We start from the raw sequence: 20,662 nt of genomic DNA, 5'->3' as shown, positions 1-20,662 counted from the left end.
CAATAATAAATGAATAAAAACATTTTCTTACTGTTGTGTGTAGTAGTGTTTATGCTCAATAATGAAATTCATACTTTTAAAGACAAAAAAAAACACTTAAGCTGCTTTTAAATGAGCTACAAATCGATCTCTACCGGACATGTCATTGTTTTTCTATGCAGATTATAACTTTAAATTGATAAAAGCTAATAAAACTTATTTTTTGTGTTTCTTTTAACCTGAACATCACCGATCAAATAAAAAAACTGATTCATTCATCAACAAGAATTCACTGCTTGTATTGTGCATTGTGATGAGCAAAGTGTAAAACATTATTAAAGTAACTTTTAATGTTCAGTGTTTTAAATGTTCAGGATTTAATATTCTGTTTCTCTAAACTAATGTACAGGTTTGGTTACTGAGGTTAAATTTCTCTTTTTAAAGGACGAGTTAAAAACAAAGTTATCCTGTATAATCAAGTTCCCTCGTACTTCTTTTTTGCTGCAATGAGACGCTGCTCCCACCTAGGGGTGATTAGAAAAAATAACACCCGTAGAAAATAGTGTTTTAATTGCTGATGTATAGTTATGGCGTCACATCAATGTCAAAACTAGAGGGCGCAACTTTGAACATTTGGCGTGTGTAAATATCCCTCTCGCGAGTGCAAATGTGAAACTCGCGAGCACAAAAAGAGGAATTGCGTGCGCACTGCATTCGACGGGTAAAAGAGCAGAAGTTGATCGACACGGTGATCGCTATGTCCATTTCTGTTTACTGTGTTTTGCCTGCATGTGAACTATCGGATTGGACCACTTGACAAGGCATGAAGCTAAACACTCGCCTTTATCTGCAATTTTCTTTTTAAATAACGTGTACATTTAAATATTGTAAATATATATTATAGTTTATACTCTTATTTCTGTGTTAAACAAAAGCATAAAAAACAACAAAAGCCTCTTTATTATGTAAACATATCTTTTATATCTACACTCTTTGATTATTTTATCAGTTCTACAATTACAGACTGTAGTTCATCTGTTTCTCTCTATACTGTGTTAGCCTCCTTTCTGTTCTTAATAATCAGGACCCCCACAGAGCAGGTATTATTTAGGTGGTGGATCATTCTCAGCACTGCAGTGACACTGACATGGTGGTGGTGTGTTAGTGTGTGTTGTGCTGGTATGAGTGGATCAGATACAGCAGCGCTGCTGGAGTTTTTTAATATCATGTCCACTTACTGTCCACTTTATTAGACACTTCTTCCTAGTTGGTCCACCTTCGCTCATCTATTGCTGCTGTTTGAGTTGGTCATCTTCTAGACCTTCATCAGTGGTCACAGGACGCTGCCCACCGGGCGCTGTATTTATCGTCTTATTTACTCATACCAGCACAACACACACTAACACACCACCACCATGTCAGTGTCACTGCAGTGCTGAGAATGATCCACCACCTAAATAATACCTGCTCTGTGGTGGTCCTGATTATTAAGAACAGGGTGAAAGGGGGGCTAACAATGCATGCAAAGAAACAGATTACAGGCAGTAATTGTAGAACTACAAAGTGCTTCTATATGGTAAGTGGAGCTGATAACATGGACAGTGAGTGTAGAAACAAGGAGGTGGTTTTAATCTTATGGCTGATCAGTGATAGATGGATGGATGGATCGATATCAGAAGAAACAATAAATGAGCTGGTGTTTCAATACTTGTCCATATTGAGTGTGTAAAACAGTTTATCTCCACCTTTGCCGTTTCTCATGTTTTGTGAATCTGGCAGTTGTTTAGCATTCATTTCATGATGAATAGACCACTTGAATGGTGTTAAAGACTTGAAATAAAATCTTTTTACATTTAACTTTAAATGAAAGTCAGTTTTTTCTCTTTTGTAACATGATACAAGGTTTTGAATTGAACAGCATATTGCTGCCAGCTTGACACTGATAAATTCTGTAATGATTATGTCTTGATAACCTGCCGTGAGGAACATAAAAATAAAAAAAATCAAGTTTACCCTCACATTTACAACAAAAATGTTTTTTGGAGAAAGACATGTTAAAACTGTAACATTAAATTAATTAAATGACATGAAAATTTAAAGGTCTGACATATAACATTTGATAAAAAATAAAAGATAACTCATTAATATATTGGCAAACAAAACTTTTTACACTTAATGAAAAGATTGAGGGTAAATTGGTAATATATTCAGTCAGATATGTTAAGTTTGTTAAGATAGGTTTGTGTTTGTCATGAGAAATATATTTAGTCTCATAATTTAATGATGAATTAATTTTATTCAGTGTTTATTACAGGAGTGATGATGAGTGGTGCTGAGTTTTTACCTCCATCATTATCACAAGGACTGAAGTATGGATAGAGTTTCTCAGTGAACGTCTGACCAGTATAAGAGTAGATATGAACCCTGTTCTCCACATCATAAAATGAGACCAGACCCTCCTCATAATCCACAAACACTCCGACCTTCTGAGGTTTCTCTTTCAGAGAGAGGAGGACAGAGGGACCAGCACAAGCTTTATACTCATCCCTGTTCCTCAGAACCACAGACCAGAATACATCTTGAGGTTTCAGTGTAATCTTATCATTCCTGTTTACAGACTCTCTGGCGACTCCTAAATCCCACTCGGTCTTCCCACTGACCTGTACCTCATAGTAAAATCTACCTGAGGAGAAACTCTGCTTTGCCAGGATGAAACTGTACCTTGTGAATCTTTTTGGGGTGTCGGGGAGATTCTGTTTTGTGTTTCCACATGTTACTTGTTTTCCATCATCAGACAGAACGAGATAAGGATTTGCTGTATCAGGATCCAGAGTCACGTCCACTGAAATAAACACACAGTATGTGAGATCATTAATAAATAGTTTATTATATCACACTGTAATCATATCAAAGTGGGTTTATTCTTTTAATCATGATCACTGTCTGTAAGACATTTTGTATGTTCTCCTTCTGGTATTGTAAAGGCCTCTCATATTCCAAAAACATGCAGAAGGTGCATTGGCTATTACAGTCTTCCATGGTGTGTGAGTGAGTGAATGTGTGAGTGTGTGTTGCCCCGTGATGGATTGGTACCCTGGTGAATGTTTGCTCCTGTTTAGCCACTGTGACCCTGACCAGGATGAAGTGGTTAGTGAAAATGAATGAATGATTAAAGAGAAGAACAGAAGCTGCTCTGTACCTGCATACTGCTGAATCCTCATCAGTTCTGTGGAGACTGTTTACAACAAAATCATTGATATGATTATAAAGATGTGATTTTAATGTAAACACAGAATCTACTAAAGCTTTAACATTTAAGACATGAACTACATTTACTGTCCACCAACGTCTAAACACTGGAACATGAAACTTCTCACCTGTTTCTCTCATTTTCTCATTCAGAGTTTTATTGAGTTTCTCGTCCAGAGTTTTCTGAAGCTGAGAGAGAGATGTTCTCAGAGTCTCCACATCTGGATCAGTGTTGATACTAATATCGGTCCAGTTCTTGGTGGTTGGAGGGCTGCAGATTGTTGGATAATCCTACAGCAGGTCAGGAAAGAGGAGAAAGTTCTCAGTATAGTGAAAGATGTTCAGTGATGTTCTGCAGCAGCATTGAGAAGATAGAGGAACACTGACAGATAGAGGAACACTGACAGATAGAGGAACACTGACAGATAGAGGAACACTGAGCAGATAGTGGAACACTGACAGATAGAGGAACACTGACAGATAGAGGAACACTGACAGATAGAGGAACACTGACAGATAGAGGAACACTGAGCAGATAGAGGAACACTGACCTGTAGAAGGTTGAGATGTTCCTCCGTGTTCAGAAGCTTCTCCAGTTCAGTTTCTCTCCTCTGTAGTTCAGTGATTTCCTGCTCCAGATCTTTAATAAATCGTTCAGCCTGATTCTCTACGACTTTCTGCTTCTCTTCCATCATCTTCAGCGTCTCAGTCTGACTCTTCTCAATGGAGTGAATCAGATCAGTGAAGGTTTTAATGCTGTCAGATTTTTCTTTTTCTGTGTTTTTCTGTAGGAAGAAGAATTTTATTTTAATAATTATTTATTTTAATGTTTCTTTGTTAAAGTGTACTACATTATATTTACTCACTTTGCTGAGCTCTACTGAGTGGTTGATCTCTTTGATCTTCTTCAGTCGATCCTGGATCATCTGCTGCACCTCCGTCTGTGTCTGACTCCGTCTGTGTCTCAGAAGATAATAGTAAATGTTCAATTGCTTCCTTGTGTTTCATAAAGACTGATTTACACTATTTTACTAGTGTTTCTTACCTTCTTATGATTAATCTCCTCCTCTATAGGAATAATGTTGTGGTTCTTGTGATCTGCCTCAAAACACCACTGACAGACACAGATCTGATCATCTCTACAGAACCATTCTAAAGGTTTCTCATGTTTCTGACATCTATAGTCCTCCAGGTTCTTCACAGGATTTATGAGTTTGTGTTTCTTATATTTTGGGACATTAATGTGAAGCTCTAAATGAGACTCACAGAAAGTCACACCACAATCCAGACATGATTTCAGAGCTTTCTGTTTCATTTCAGTGCAGGCATCACACAGAACCTCAGGTTTATCAACTTCACTCTTCTTCTTGAAGTGATCAGCAACCCTCCTCAGTGTTGTATTGATCTTGAGTTCAGGTCTCTTGGTGAATTTCTCTTTACATATTGGACAGTGACATTGTGGACTCTTATCCCAGCATTGTGTAAGGCAGCTCCTGCAGAAGTTGTGTCCACATGAGGTGGTGACTGGATCAGTAAACACATCCAGACAGATGGAACACTGTAGCTGATCTTCAGACAGGATGTTGCTGGAATCATGAGTGACTGCAGATTTTGCAGAAAAATAGAAGGAGCATTAGATCATTTGTACACTTTATAAAACTGTGTAACTGAAGACATTTACCTCAACAAATATATATATATAATTTCATGCCTGCAACACACTTGCATTGTTTACAGAATTTCCATAACAACTTAATTAAGTTTTTTAATCAGATCAAATGATTGGATGAGAATCAGACCAGATTTTATGATGAAATAATACAGAAATCCAGGTTGATTCTGAAGGAAAAGGAACAAAAAAAGACATAAACTCTGAATCTAAGTGTCAAAAATACCACCCATGGATCTTACCAAACAAATATTGTATAAATCTGTAAAACTTCTGAAGACATTATTAAACAAACACACACGTCTAGTACATGAACAGTGAAACTTACACTCAGGTGGTATATTCATGCTGTTTGATCGACCGCTCCTTAGTCGTGGTGGTGAAGATTCTGCCATTCTGCTTTTTAATCTTTAGATTAATAAAACCACATCACTTAGTTCCTATAAAATCAATATAAAACGAGGTGTTACTGATAGTTTGGATGTTTAAGTGTAGATTTTTCATTAAAACGTCTCTGAACATGAACAAATTAGTTTTAACCTTCTGTTGTGTGTAGTAGTGTTTAGGCTCAATATTAAAATTCATACTTTAACAGACAGACAACCTTAACTTTAATAAAAACTGATAAAACTTATATTGATGTTTTTCTTAACTGGGAATCACCTGCACATAACACAGCAAATAACATCTTGTACAGGTAAAAACTGTATACAGAGAAAATGAAAAATCCGGGTTTAGCATTGTACTGAGCAAAGTGCAAAACACGTTATTAAAGCAACATAGAGGTCCGGGTTTTATTAAAGAAAAAGCTTAAAATGTTTAACATTTATAATATTCTGTTACTCTAAAGTTCAGGTTTAGTTACTGAGTATAATTTGTTAAGGACGTTTTATTAACAGTTTTATATAATCAAGTTCTTTCTGTTACAGTCTGACATTACACAGTTCATAGTTCACAAAGAGCTGCAAACATTCTACACTATAAATCAGTAGTAATGAAGGTACGTACCCTTTTCTCTCTTGTTGGGGTGTCAGAACTGCTTGTATTTGTGATGTTTTTCTGATAAAGTTTAGTGTAAATTCAGTACAGATTAAGGAGAAGTGTTCCCGAGTTTCAGGACGGATCCAGTTTCACTTTCATTTACAAGTGTGACGTCACCTCCTCCCTGTAGTTAACAGATCTACTGAAGAGCAGTCTTTATTAAATCAAAACTTTATTTACCAATATCCTCATAAATGTGTGTAATATTATTATTATTACTATTACAATCATTTTAAAAAAAAAGAACTACCTAAAATATAAAATACATGCACACTAAAATCCCAAAGTTTGCAGTCTTGTTGAACCTCAACCTACTTAAATAAAAGCTTGCTGAAACGTGAAGTAGCTTAATATTCTCAACAAGAGGCACAGTCATGCTGGAACAGGAAAGGGCCTTCCCTAAACTATTGCTGTAAAGTTAGAAGTGTACATAAATTGTTTATTACACTTGTTTGCAATTGTTGTGGAGACAAGAGATGTTCCAATACTTTTGTCCATATAGCTAATGAGGTTTAATGGGTTCACCTGTGGTGGAAATTAGCTGGGGTTCTTGGTTATAAAATCATGCCCTTCTGCCTTGCCAAATACAGCTGGTAGAGGGGGCACGGAGTAGCAGATGAGTATCATGTTTGTCTTAACTGACAGTCACTTGTTGTCATCTCGTTGAGCAGTAATTCGCTCCAGGTGAAAGTGTTTCGATCTATCATTGTTTCTCTCTCACAGAATTGCTGACTCTTTTGTTTGCAGGCTGCTTTCTCTAAAACCATGATGCTGCTGGCTCGTGATGCCACTTCTTTACAAGATCTCTTTCTGGGAACTCACAGCATAGTCATTGGGAGGTGCACTTGTCAGTGTGCTGTCAGTGCTGGTCCCAAGTTTAAATGAAATAAGGAGGGTTGGGTTCTATTTGGAATGATGTTTGATGTAAAAATGTGCCAGATCAGGTATGTGGACCAGAGCAATTCACCGTGATGACCCCTAAATATGGGAGCAGCCAAAAGAAAAATTCTATCAACTTAATAGGAAATATTTATAGGACTGGTACTAGGGTTGGGCGATATATCGAGATTTTATAATATATCGATATATTTTCATACGCGATATAAGATAAGACAATATCGCATATATCGATATAAATGTTGCGTTCCAGTTAGATCCGACAGTTCGTCTTTCTCTTCTCCCAGTTTGTCTCTGCACATGTTCACCTGCCCCGCCCCTCTCCCTCACCTGCCCCGCCCCTCTCCCTCACCCTCACTGCCGCGCCCCTCTCCCTCACTGCCCCGCCCCTCTCCCTCACTGCCCCGCCTCTCTCCCTCACTGCCCCGCCCCTCTCCCTCACTGCCCCGCCCCTCTCCCTCACTGCCCCGCCCCTCTCCCTCACTGCCCCGCCCCTCTCCCTCACTGCCCCGCCTCTCTCCTTCACTGCCCCGCCCCTCTCCCTCACTGCCCCGCCCCTCTCCCTCACCCTCACTGCCGCGCCCCTCTCCCTCACTGCCCCGCCCCTCTCCCTCACTGCCCCGCCTCTCTCCCTCACTGCCCCGCCCCTCTCCCTCACTGCCCCGCCCCTCTCCCTCACTGCCCCGCCTCTCTCCCTCACTGCCCCGCCCCTCTCCCTCACTGCCCCGCCCCTCTCCCTCACTGCCCCGCCTCTCTCCTTCACTGCCCCGCCCCTCTCCCTCACTGCCCCGCCCCTCTCCCTCACTGAACACAACTCGCCCCGCCTCTCTCCCCACCGCTTCACCAGTAAGTCCTGCAGGCAGCGATAGCATGGAGACGGATAAAGACACGACAGAAGCTATCGAAGAGGAGCTGCTTACTAAAAAGAAAAATAATGACTCTTTTTGGAATTATTTGGAGATGGTTCGAATTGAAAGTGTCAGATGAGCAGCAGAATAATGTATTCTGTACAGAACGCCGAAAACAAGTCCAGACAAAAGGTTCCAGCTCCGTGTACCTTCATTCATTTTTCACGTCAAATCCCAAAGTTAAAAAACAAGAAAACGAGTCGTTATTCGTTTTAAAAACCAACACAAGCGCATGCACGCGCTGACATGCACGTATTTACTTCACATTAAGTGTTGAGAAAGTAATAATAACGTAGCGGTGCGTCTCCTGTTGTTCTAACTTGTGTTTGTATATGTGATGTGCATATATTTGCTCTATCTGTAAATACAAACATTATGGGGAGTGATTTCTGTACTGGATGTTGTACGTGGTCGTGTTAGTTTATACCGGACGATCGTCTGACGTCCGACACGTCATTTATTTATTTATCTTCTATTATAGTATTTCTTGTTGTCGGCCAATAAACAACCAAACATTATTAAATTGCATGAACTAACTCTGCAGTAAACAAGGAGCAAACAGCAATTAAACAACAAATAAAGCTGTTAAATAATAATAAAGTACATGAAGCAGAACGCTGATTAAAATGCATTAAATGTTGTAATAGTTACACAGTAACATGAACGATTAGTTCTGCCTGTATTACAGAACTGAGTTCTATACAGTAAAATAAAATATTAATGTAAATGTTAATGTTGTGGCGACATATACATAAAATAATGTATAAAGTCCAAACATGTGGGGGTGGGGTGGGGGGTTAACGAGGGGTTTACTTTAACGGGTTTTTACTTTTAATGTCACACAAGCTCAGCCGGAAACCGTGTCATTCCGACATCTTCCCTACACACTCGCTCCCTGCGCCCTATAGTACACTTAACATTCTTAAAGGACCAGACAATATATTTGTAATTCACATTAGATGACAGGAGATGCCTTAGAAAACTACTTTTTTTTTTCTTAGAATAGCTCTTTTTTTTTTTTTTAAGGAAAAATAATTCTTGTGTGAAGCTTCCCCAGCATGAATATTAATAAAAGTGCCTGTAAAAAAAATTGGAACATGTAGCTTTGTCTCAGAAGTGTCTTTGTTATTACCTTATAGGATAAAAAAAATATCGAGATATATATCGTATATCGCCATTCAGAAAAAAATATCGAGATATAATTTTTGATCCATATCGCCCAGCCCTAACTGGTACCTCATTAACCTAATAATACTACCCGAAATAATAATAATTTATTTTCATTTTTACCACCACCTTTATCCTGGAAAGGGTCTCAATGGTTATAGTTATTATTGTAATTTATATATATATATATATATACGTATATATATATATATATATATATATATATATATATATATAGAGAGAGAGAGAGAGAGAGAGAGAGAGAGAGAGAGAGAGTTTAAGTTTAAGAAATTGTGGAGTCCAGAAACTGTAAAATCATTAATATGACACCAATGTATTTGTGGCTCAACACTTCATTAACACATTTTATGTATTTTTTCCTTTAAAAGATCTTTAATCACAAGCACTAATTGTAGGTGTGATGCTAGTGTAGCCGGTGTGTACTTGCTGGTGAGACTCGCATTCAAATACCCCTCTGCGTCGTGAAACAAGAAGACAACTGGACACGCTCTGCCATTCTGACCTGGGAATTTATTCTGTATATAAAATGAGAGTATCGAATGAATACAGTGAATTCCCTCACATGCACAGCACTATGTACACTGTGTGAGAAACAAAAAGAAAAGGCGCCATTAGAGCCAAACTCCATATATTCACTGATGGAAAATGGAAAATTACTGCATACAATAAATCTCTCACATACGAAATACATGTAACATACAGGCCATCTTACTCAGAAATTACACTAAACATAATAAACAGGCGATTAATACATGAAAAACACACTTTAAACAACTTTAACAAACTTTTTTTCATACAGAGCACTGAACACACATACAGTGGTCCCTCGCTACTTCGCGGTTCGCTTTTCGCGGACTCGCTGTTTCGCGGGTTTTCAATAAATATATTAAAAATATTAATTTATATTAATATGAATACATACCAAAAACGCAAAGTAGGACCTACCCAGCAGCCGCTTGAGACGCTACTTGCCGACGTGAGATTGTAAAGAACACATGATTGGTTGACTGATGGAAAGCAACCAACCAGAGAATGCTGCTCTGTATACCAGTCGCTGATTGGCTCAGTGACCATCGCATCTTCTTGTCGCGTGTGCGTAGTGTTTCATCTGCGGTGTTGTGTACAGTACCATACCTGTCAAGTCTCCCGTTTTGGCCGGGAAACTACCGTATTTTACCCCTCTTTCCCGCCGTCTTCCCGTATTAGTATTTTCCCGTAAATTTCCCGTATTATTTTATTGTGGTATCTTCAATCATCACATCCAAATATAATATATTTAAGTGTCTTTATTATTAACCAACAAATCTCAGATAAGCAATAAAGTCATGTGCAAACTCTCAGAACGGTAACTTTCTTCTGACCCTCCTTTAACCGCACCACAACAATAACAAAAGGTAACCGTGCCTCCCACAGGTTCAGCTCCCCATTACAGGTAAGTATTTTTATGTTTCCATTACACAACACTACAATTATAATTTAAAAAACATTCCTGTGCCTCTCCAAACTGAAATGTCACTAACCTCGCGAGAACTGCCACCCAGGCTGCTGCAAGTGGCAGTTCTCACGAGGTCAGTGCGGACAGCGGGAACAAACCTGGAACAGGGAGAGATGGATGGATGCAAGGAGAGAGAGGGCATTCCTGCCAAAAAAGTAAAGACTGCATGTAAATATCTAAATGGGACATCGAATTTACCTTTCTAAAGAGGAGCAGGATGGGGCAGAGTTCTGCATTCTGTAAGGTTTGTAACTGTGTTTTTATTTAGGCTGTATTATAAGAATGACATATGTAGGAATGTCCACAGCATTTCAGTGTCAACAAAGGTAGGCCTATCAGATTCTGATCATCTAATTGTAGTTTGCAAGTGGTTCACAGGTGGTTATTTTAGATTTCTTGTAAACCTGTCTTAAAATGTAAGGGATACTGAACCTCAGTTAGGCTGGTGGGACGGCTCGAAGCGCGCGGCGGAAAATTTCCCTTATTTTTAAATCCAAAACTTGACAGGTATGTACAGTACGCTATTTGTGAAATTTTCGTTACTGTAGAGACTGAATTTATTCAAGCCCTACGATGCCACCCAAACGTTCTGCAACTTCTACGGTTGTAGGACGTATCTTCTTCAATGGTGAGTACCCATATCAAATTTTAAAAATTACATATCTAGGTTTAAGAGTTTAAAACACTTTAAGTGTATGTATGAACATTTAAGGAGTGTTTTAAAAGAAACAGGTACAGTGGGAAAGGTTATTAAGGGAATGGGAAAGTGTTATGTAGTGTATAAGTGAGTGGGGAGGGTTTATAAAAACTTAAAATAGTGTATAACTACTAAAATAATGTATAAATATTAAAATAAATATAGCGTCCCTACTTCGCGGATTTTCACTTTCCAGTGGTCCTGGAACGTAACACCCGCGATAAGTGAGGGATCACTGTACTTTCCTCCGGCGCTTCGAGCGCAAACTGAGGACAGTGAATCACTCAACACCAATATAACTTGCCACAATAGGCGTAACATTCTAAATAAAAGTTAATTACATAAATCAGCTAAAATACAAAACACATTATGAAATTAACAAGCAAAATGTACATAAAAATAAGGCTTATTCACTACATAAATAAATAATGAATTAAACAAGGATTTTAAGTGAAATATGAGCGATATAAATCTAATTTATTTTCACATCTGCTACATTAGTGCACTTGATAGGGAGCGAGGCTCTATTACATACACAGCCGCTGGAAGCTAAAGCTAATGCTAATGCTAATAAACATCAGCGCTTTAATCCGCCGGGTTGCTCCTGTATTCAGATGTGTTCGTCTGTTCTTTGTAAGCTGCTCGTCTTTGTTAATTTTTTAACCTTGTTATGTCGCATGTGATCATATTAACATGTGATTTAATACAGAATGTGATTGTTATGGTGAGTCGTGATTAGCTGGATGAGATATTGTTATGATATAGCTAGCGTTAGCATGCTAGCGGGTGTGGAATGCTGTTTTGTTTATGAAAGGGTTTGTCACCATAGTCGGAAATTTCGCTTATTATTAGAGTAATAAAATATATACAATTATGACACAAATATTAAAGATAATGTAAGGCGTTTAATCTAAAAGATTTGTATATATTTTGCTAAGGTCAGTTTAGATCCTTTGTTTTGAATATGTTGTTGTTCTGGGTCCGTCCGAATATTTATGGCTTAGTGTCATGATGCGTGTTTTTGTGTCCATTAAACACTTCGTTTTAGACGTTTTTTGCAAATTAAAATTTTTACAATTTACAGTGTTTATTGGACAAATGGATCATCATTTAAAAATGCTGTATAATATTTATTTTTAAATCATTAATCAGTGTTAAGTTGGTGGCAATCAAAAATACTACAAAGAAAAACATTACAAACATTATATATATATAACAAAAAAAAAACTAGGTACAAATAATCAAAAAAAGCTTGACATAAAATTCTGTCATTTATATTTGGATTCGACTCTTTTGATGGAAAACAACAACGAGAAAAATCTCCATCTAAGAAATCTGTATCTGACCAGAAGTACAAAATATTAAAAATAAACATCGCTTATATGCATCAGTAGATTAGAACAATGTATTGAATATCAAAGCTGCACTGCTACCACATTCCGGACTTTTCTTAAAGCAGATGCTGCGTCCCAAACTACATACTACTGTCCTGACTTATATTTCAATATAGTTACACCTTGGGATGTATGATTATCATATCGGTATCCACAGACACTGGCACGCAAGAGCAGTATCAGTTTTGCCCAAAAAAGCACCAGCGCAGGTTTTTATTCCTTTTAGCACGGAGCAAACACCCAGTAAACATTTCCAACCTCAGAGGTTTCTAAGATAAAAAATATGAGTTCATAAGTTCATAAAACTGCTGGTGTGAGGTGTTTAAATGAAACCACTCAGGTCTTTCTGATCTCACGATGCTGCTGCTTCTTTCCTACAGATGCAAAGTAGAGGCCTGGCTGAATGGTGTGGATATAATGCAGAGTTCTCGACATTTCTTTACACGCACTGAAGGTAAGAACTTCTACATGTCATCTACTCGGATTTATTTATAGATTTATAGCTGGCGGTTGTGAGGAGCATGTCTGCAAATGTCGTAGGATCCAGAGTTCTCGTTTCATTCATTTAAACTTGTGGTCCGGTGGATTGAACACTGTCTGACCTGCGTCTGATTAGTTCAGCCTCTATTGATTTGCTGCCACCACTCATACACTGGTATTGTGATGGACCAGGGGGAAGGGGGGTTTGGGTTCAGTGCCAGATTGACTGCAGCCCCACTAAATGTAAAGATCACACATTAAACACACATTATCTATCATACGTTATATAGGATGTACAACAAGCTCTTGGTGAGTGGTTCTCTTAATTCTGGCCCTTTTGTGTATTTTATTGTAGTCCGTTGACCTGGACTGAAGAGTCATTGCAATTTTTTGACATGCAGTATTTATCCATAGGTCTTCGGTGCTGGTTCATCCCATTGACGTCTATGGAAGTGTGTCATTCCTGTAGCTATTTGTAGACTGTTTTTCAGTAATTAATTGTGATTTCTGTGGGGGGTGTAAACATTTTGTTGGATGGATAAAGGTTAAGGGTACTTCAGTACATAATAATTAGTCATGAAACCCATTGAAACACAAAAATAATGTAATCATTACTGTTTACTGTATTCTTTTCCTCGCAGGCTGCACATTTATGGCGTTTGTGAGTGTGAGTGGAGATTTCTGCCAGGCTCAGCACCTGGTGATTGTGGACAAGTGAAGAGTTCGGCGTGCCACATGAAGATAACGCCACGCGTCTACTGCCCTGCATCTTGAGCTTTGGGGGTCCAGGCTGAATTCGCCCAGAGTTCAAGCGTATGAGTGGGTCTGAGCCAAACGAAGCGCCAAAAGACGTCACTTCTCTCCTGAATGGGTTAAACGGAAATTGAGAATCTGAACGACAGCCCCCAGTTTTTTGTTTGTTTTGTAGTTTTTAATAGATAATTCGTACTTTTCGTGGTGTACTTTTTTGTTCGCTTTTTAAAAAAAAATATATGTAAAATATTTCAATATTACAAGTTGACCAACATAACTATTAGTTTACATCGAAAGACCATCAAAGATTCACCAGTGTGTCAAGATGAATCGTCCAGCTCCCGTCGAAATCACGTATGAGTGTATGCGCTTCTTGATCACCCACAATCCCACCAATCCTCAGCTCACCAAGTTCACCGAGGTACGACACGTGTGGAGTTTTAAACCGAGTACGGTTTTAAGCACTAGGCGAGGTTTGCTCACGTTCATGTATTGTTTTCAGGAGCTGAAGGCGTTCGGGGTGCAGACCCTGGTTAGAGTCTGCAATGCCACCTATGACAAAGCGCCAGTGGAAAAGGAAGGCATCGAAGTGTTGGTGAGACGTCTAACGTACACGATTACTTCTCTATCCGAGTCTGAACCTAACAAGCAGGGTTTAAATGTTTATATCGTTGTTAATTTACATTATATGTATGAAGGATGCTTTTCAGAACCCAAATTAAACATACAGACTTGTGAAGAACGTGAATGTCATGTCAGTCCTGGCTATTTAAATGGACACAGAGAAGTCGACCACTGTCGTCAGTAATCACTAATGAATGAATGAACTGCACAGTTGAGTCCCATAATTCTGAGCACCAGCTAATATCCACACGCAGTTAGACAGACTGGGAGGGGAGTGTCTCAATAAGGTCCTGGTAGGTTCCCACAGCATCCCTTGCATCCCACAGCTGCTGGAGGGGGCGTGGGAAGGATCCATAGAGCAAACATAGGTCCCACAGATGCTCAATCGGGTTCAAGTCTGGGGAATTAGGGGGTCAGCGTGGTACTCGGAAGTCTCGGTCATGCTTTTCCAACCAGTGTAGGACATTTCTAGTTTCGCTGGAAGAGAATCGGCATGTACTGGTGTACGTGATCTGTAAGGATGGATTCATACCCAAATCCTTCCACACCCTACATACCCACCAAGCCAGCTCAGCAAACGGGACTTCCTTCATGAGCTACACGCTGCAGCCGTCGATAGTAGGAATTGGTCATAATAACGTGACTCGACTGTGTAGACACTCTATTTTAGATTAATATGCACGTCTCTTGCAGGACTGGCCCTTCGATGATGGCTGCTCCCCCCCTGAGCACATCGTGGACGACTGGTTGAACCTGCTGAAATGTAAATTTAAAGACGAACCCGGCTGCTGTGTTGCAGTGCACTGTGTTGCAGGACTGGGACGGTGAGTACGATGGAACCGCTCCGTGTTCTCCGGGTGATGTGAAACAGAAGCTGATGTTTTAACGTGTCGTTTGACGTGTGTGTGCAGAGCTCCCGTCCTGGTGGCCATCGCCTTAATCGAGTGTGGGATGGTGTACGAGGACGCGGTCGAGTTTATCCGACAGTAAGTCCAACGTAATTTTAATGTTGATTCGTTACTGTCGTTAGTAGGGATGTAACGATGCAACACAAGTCTGTTAATAACTGATTCAAACAGCAGAGGGCGCTGGCGCTACGCACCTCGCCTGGTTGACGTCACTGGTGCTATACGCCTGGTTGCCAGATTCGGGGTTTTCCACTAATTTTGCATAGTTTGTACCTTCCTCAGAAATAAAAGGACGTTCATCATCTCGATGAATGGAAGATAATCACAAATACAGGATTTTATTTTATTTTCTAAGAGAAATAATAAAAGGAAACTTTTAGTTTTAAAAAATCTGGAAAAAATCGTATCGTGAACCCAGTATCATGAATCGCATCACATCGTGGGTAGAGTGTATCGTTACATCCCTAGTCGTTAGAAATCTGGCTTAAATTTCATTCAGTTTAAACCTTGGGCGCAGCGGCAAGTGGTAAAAAGCGAACACCAAAGCTGTGAATCTGCTTTGCTAGCTTGGTCCGTACACCGATGAGGCATAACATTATGACCACTTTTCTAATAGTGTGTTGGCCCTTCTTTGGCCCCGTACATTAACTACCCAGCATGAACATCTTCAGCAGTTTGGGCTACAGGAGCTCGTCTGTTGGATCGACCACAGGGGCATCAGTGACCCTGTTGGCGGTTTACCACTGTTCCTGATAGATACTGACCACTGCACACCGTGAACACCCTCAAGAGCTGCAGTTTTGGAGATGATCACAATTTTTCGGTCACTTGCTGCCTAATATTTCCCCCCCACTAACAGCTTCCATGATGAAGAGATAATCAGTGTTATTCACTTGACCTGTCAGCATGCTCTGCGTTCATTCAGCCTGATCGTTTCGTTTCGTTTCAGGAAGCGGCGTGGAGCCTTCAACTGCAAACAGCTCCTGTACCTGGAAAAATACAAGCCCAAGATGCGTCTCCGCTCCAAGGATCCCAACTGCTGCCTTCAGTAGGACGCCAGTCAAACAAAACACAAATATTCATAAGATGAAGATGAGAATGAAGTCTCTCTCTCTCTCTCTCTGATTTATTAATTATTGTATTTTTTTGTTTTGCTTTATTATTGTGCCAAGCACACGTGGATTTGTAGCGTCTGTAATACAGCGTAATAGCGTGTCTGTGTATGTATGAGTTTAGTGTTGTATGTACGTACGGTTACTCGAACAAAACGATCACATAGGAACACAGCACAATCCACCAGTGAAAACCAGAACTTAACACGGTCAGCAGGGGGTTAATGCTCGGTCTCTCCTCACACCGGTCCTCACAATCCTCACGTACACGGAGACGCTTTTACAGACCCAGGTAAAGAATAGAAGTAATCCCGGCCGCTCATGTTGCTCTGGGATTGTAGGCGTGTGCAGGCTGAGAAACGGTCCAGCAGGGAAGGGGGGTCAGAATCAGGTCCTACACGGACACCAAGCTTTACACATTTGGGCTGTGTTTCTAATCTGTAATCTCTTAACACTGTAGGGTGTGATTTGGAACACAGCCCACGTCAGTTCCTGAGCTCTGCATACAGAAGGAATTTCAAATAGAAACGTACTCGGTTTCCACCCAATTCTAAGCCAGAATTACATTCGGCGTCTGGTTTAGCGAGGCTCGTAATACGCTCCTCAACATGGCTGTATCACAAGGTCGTGAGAGGTGGAAGAGATCTGATTTTTGTGCCGATTTCACCGATTACCTGATTTGCATATTTATGAGAAGCACAACCTGCAGGTTTTCCTACAAAAGTTGAAGGTTTTTGTGCCCTGCAGCCTCTTAACGTTTGAATTAAGGTGCAACGAGATTCACATCCAGACCTCAGAGTTATTTAGAGAAACAGTATTTACAGATGTCTTTAAAAGAAAAAAGCCCAAGGGTCCTAATGTAGCCCATCACTACAAAGACCAGGAACTTGGGACTGTCTGGTGAAAAGAAGTGGCCAGTGAATTGACATGTGTCAGAGGAGGCGTGTGCTACAGTGTAGGTGTTGTGCATAAATAATTCAGAGGTCACAAGTGTAATAATAAAAATGGATTTTATTTGGGGGGGTAAAAGCTCAATCACTATTTATTCCAGTGTGGTTACACGAGCACAGAAATGAAAACATAAAGTGGGATTTACCTTCATATTCACCTGTTCTAGATAGAAACAGAAGGTGTAAAATCACCCTGCCAGGACAGAGATCTGCATCCTTCTTCTCTTGCTGCTGATTTATGGGATCAAATTTAAATAAAAGTTGTAAAAAATACTAATCTGCTGCTTGTGTGTTTGCTGTGTGTGTTTATTTTGTATAAACGTGTATTATGTTCACAATGAACCATCTTGTTGTATTATAATTACTGAAGAACCTCCTACCAAAACTAGCCATTATTTATATTTTGATTAGGTGGAATCTGATTTTGATTACAAATTAAACATGAATTACACTCCAGTGAATCAATCTTTATCGATGGGCTCGTGGTTTTGGACTCAGTTGTGGTCAGTTGTCCACATACTTTTGGCCACATGGTGTATAAAACTAAATTAAAGCAAAATCTGGTGTAAAGCTCCTAGAAGAAGAAGCTTCACATTCAATCTGATCATTAAGCTGAGATATATAAATCTATTAGTAGGTCCTGGGGGGCGGCACGGTGGCTCGGTGGGTAGCACTGTCGCCTCACAGCAAGAAGGTCCTGTGTTCGGTCCCCAGGCGGGGCGGTCTGGGTCCTTTCTGTGCGGGGTTTTTGTATGTTCTCCCCGTGTCTGTGGGTTTCCTCCGGGAGCTCCGGTTTCCTCCCTCACTATAGGTGAATGTGTGTGTGAGTGTTTGCCCTGTGATGGAGTGGCGCCCCCTCCAGGGTGTTACTGTGTGCCTTGCGCCCATTGAAAAGCTGGGATAGGCTCCAGCACCTTTCCGTGACCCTAATTGGATAAGCGGTTAAGAAAGTGAGTGAGTAGGTCCTGGGTGACCTGGGACCACTAGGTGGTTGTTTTACCTGAACTGGCTTTATGTTTGGGAGTAAATGACTGTGTGGTAGCCAATCATAAGCGATCAACCCTGATGACCTGGGTTCGATTCTTGCCTCCAGTCACTGTCTGTCTGAGCAGATTAGCAGGTTCTTCTAGTGTCTGTAGGAAGTAAATCAGCTAATCTAATTACCTCTAGGATTAAGTAAGTCAGTGAAAGGTAAAAGTGAGTGTCCAGATTAGAGTGATTTGCTCCGAGTGTATCCAGATGACACGACCCTGACCAGGATGAAGTGGTTTGTTAGTAAGAAGAAAATGAATGAATGAATGAATGAATGGGTAGTGAATGTTGATGGTGACCAGCAGGTGGCGCAGTGTGAACAGAACTAGATGATCACTGATCAGGCTGCAGGATGTTGGAAGGTTCCTCCATATGTTTGTTAGATCTGATCAGCTGCAGCTCCGGAGGACTGGAGACCAGGACCAGCACCGAGGGGATTATCCAGTAAAACCAGTAATGAGAGGAACAGAGAGCAGGATCTGATCATCTCCCTGATATGATCCCGGTGAGTCCAACATCAGCCCCGCTGTTCATCATCAGATCTGATCTGTTTGGTTCGAACCGAGAGTTTCCACGTGACTTTCTGCATCATTCATGTTTAGAATTATTGTATGTATTTTATAAATATAGATTTACACACCAAACCCTTCAGGATCTGAAGATTTAAAGTAGAACCTATTTATTAGGATACATTAATATCACTGGTATTATTTTTAAAACCTCTTAAACTTTTATTACAGAAATAAATCTTTATATTTTTAATCACAGAGGGAATAAAGTGGGAGCAATAAAACATACTGAGAAAATTATACATTATATAAGAAATGAAATAAAATGTAAGAAAACTGCATACAATAGCAAATACGATTGTCAAGATTTACATTTTTTTCAAATAATTTAGATTTTTCCATCCTGAAATGTTTGATTGGTGTGAGTTTATGCAGACATGTGCATGATGTTTATATCACGTTGTCAAAATACATATGATCATATTATAATTAACAATTATATTAATTTGCCCTCCAGATTTCTGTATCCTACATAAGAGTCTCTTTTACCTGCCAGAGCAGCTTGTTTGTTTATTTTTAATCTAATTTTCAATGAATTGTTCAAATCATTTTCATGTCTGGGTGTGGACGGTTATTTGAACCCTGGAACCCGGTGGTAGTGAGTTAGAGCAGCTCTTGTTGTGTGAGACCTCGAGTGAGATCATATCATACAAATTAAATAGTACAAAAAATCACGGATCTACCCAGGACGCATCTCCATTTGGCATTAAATGATTAAATTAAATAAAATGAATTGATAAATCATCCCTGCAGTTTCAGTTTGGTTTAAGACGAGGTTTAATTCATGCCAGGGAATTTTAATACCAGTGTTTAATGATATTAAAGAATTTTCTACACTGTTGTAAATGCATTAATTAAATTATTTCATAATAAAAAAAGAGATTTTGAACTCCTCGGTTTGAAACTCGGCGTTGCCACTGCTCTGCTGAGCACACACACCACGGCTCAAAGCCAACTGGCCTTTCTGTATTGGGATTTACATCATAACACTGGTACACAACACTGGTACATAACACTGGTACATTACACTGGTACATTACACTGCAATCCCGCAGAATGATTTCATTCATTCATGTTAACTAACTAGTTCAGTAACTAGTCTTGGTTAAGACTGAAGAAAACCACCTAGGGTGTGTCTGTGTGTGGGAACTTGTGCCCGTTCAGTCCAAAGATGGCAGCATTTGTATGGCCGGGCGCTGATGTTGGGCAAGAAAGCCTCACTTGATATTCCTATGTGGTATAAAACCGGAGTCTGTTGATGTTGCCTCCACGGAAGGTTTGGAACTTGGTAGTGAGTGCTCCGGGGTTGGTTCTGTGTGTACTAATGTGTGGTTCACGTCTGAGCTCTTGTTGCTCTTAGATGTTCCTAATTTAAAGATCTGGAGTAAAAATGTAATAAACTGACTTGTCAGGATATCATCTTAGATCCGGGAGCTCCTCAGTACGACCCATTCAACAGTCAGTGATGGTCTATATTGGTCACATGACTGTTTGCTCCAGTTTCTCCACCTGTTATGAAAACGTCCATGTTTTTACTACATGAGCGACTTTAGAATTAGTTTAAAACTTAGAAATGTGTGTTGTTGCACCCTGAGTACCACGGTTTTGCATAAGAATGAGGACACAGACGTGGACAGGACTCGTCCATCAGCCCCCTGATATTCCTGCTGACCGAGTCTGTTTACCTGAAGGGCAGAAACCTGAAACATCCGTCAGC

The 20,662-nt window shown here is 39.8% G+C and overlaps 2 protein-coding genes across 2 annotated transcripts; one reads left to right on the top strand and one right to left on the bottom strand.

Annotated features, from left to right (window-relative positions):
• Positions 1-2,273: 2,273 nt before the first annotated feature.
• Positions 2,274-5,993, bottom strand: LOC134325029 (E3 ubiquitin-protein ligase TRIM21-like). Its single transcript, XM_063007038.1, has 8 exons — positions 5,906-5,993; positions 5,226-5,337; positions 4,274-4,830; positions 4,095-4,163; positions 3,780-4,013; positions 3,357-3,519; positions 3,179-3,205; positions 2,274-2,821 (listed from the first exon to the last, which is right to left on the bottom strand). Exons 2-8 carry the CDS (start codon positions 5,290-5,292, stop codon positions 2,274-2,276), a joined length of 1,665 nt encoding a protein of 554 aa, XP_062863108.1. The 5' UTR covers positions 5,293-5,337; positions 5,906-5,993.
• Positions 5,994-11,659: 5,666 nt separating this feature from the next.
• Positions 11,660-17,617, top strand: ptp4a2a (protein tyrosine phosphatase 4A2a). The gene is made up of 7 exons (XM_063007618.1): positions 11,660-11,756; positions 12,898-12,971; positions 13,639-14,171; positions 14,253-14,345; positions 15,068-15,198; positions 15,286-15,360; positions 16,232-17,617. Exons 3-7 carry the CDS (start codon positions 14,076-14,078, stop codon positions 16,332-16,334), a joined length of 498 nt encoding a protein of 165 aa, XP_062863688.1. The 5' UTR covers positions 11,660-11,756; positions 12,898-12,971; positions 13,639-14,075; the 3' UTR covers positions 16,335-17,617.
• Positions 17,618-20,662: the final 3,045 nt, after the last annotated feature.

The sequence above is a fragment of the Trichomycterus rosablanca genome, chromosome 13 (genome assembly GCF_030014385.1).
Source record: "Trichomycterus rosablanca isolate fTriRos1 chromosome 13, fTriRos1.hap1, whole genome shotgun sequence".
NCBI classification, from domain to species: Eukaryota; Metazoa; Chordata; class Actinopteri; order Siluriformes; family Trichomycteridae; genus Trichomycterus; species Trichomycterus rosablanca.
This window is presented reverse-complemented; position numbering and strand designations above follow the sequence as displayed.

Coding starts and splice junctions, on each gene's coding strand:
- LOC134325029 (XM_063007038.1), bottom strand. CDS start 5,292: ATGGCAGAATCTTCACCACCACGACTAAGGAGCGGTCGATCAAACAGC. Junction 4,014..4,094: donor ACTCAGTAGAGCTCAGCAAA/GTGAGTAAATAT, acceptor TTCTTCCTACAG/AAAAACACAGAAAAAGAAAA. Junction 3,520..3,779: donor AACATCTCAACCTTCTACAG/GTCAGTGTTCCT, acceptor GACCTGCTGTAG/GATTATCCAACAATCTGCAG.
- ptp4a2a (XM_063007618.1), top strand. CDS start 14,076: ATGAATCGTCCAGCTCCCGTCGAAATCACGTATGAGTGTATGCGCTTC. Junction 14,172..14,252: donor AGCTCACCAAGTTCACCGAG/GTACGACACGTG, acceptor TATTGTTTTCAG/GAGCTGAAGGCGTTCGGGGT. Junction 15,361..16,231: donor GCGGTCGAGTTTATCCGACA/GTAAGTCCAACG, acceptor GTTTCGTTTCAG/GAAGCGGCGTGGAGCCTTCA.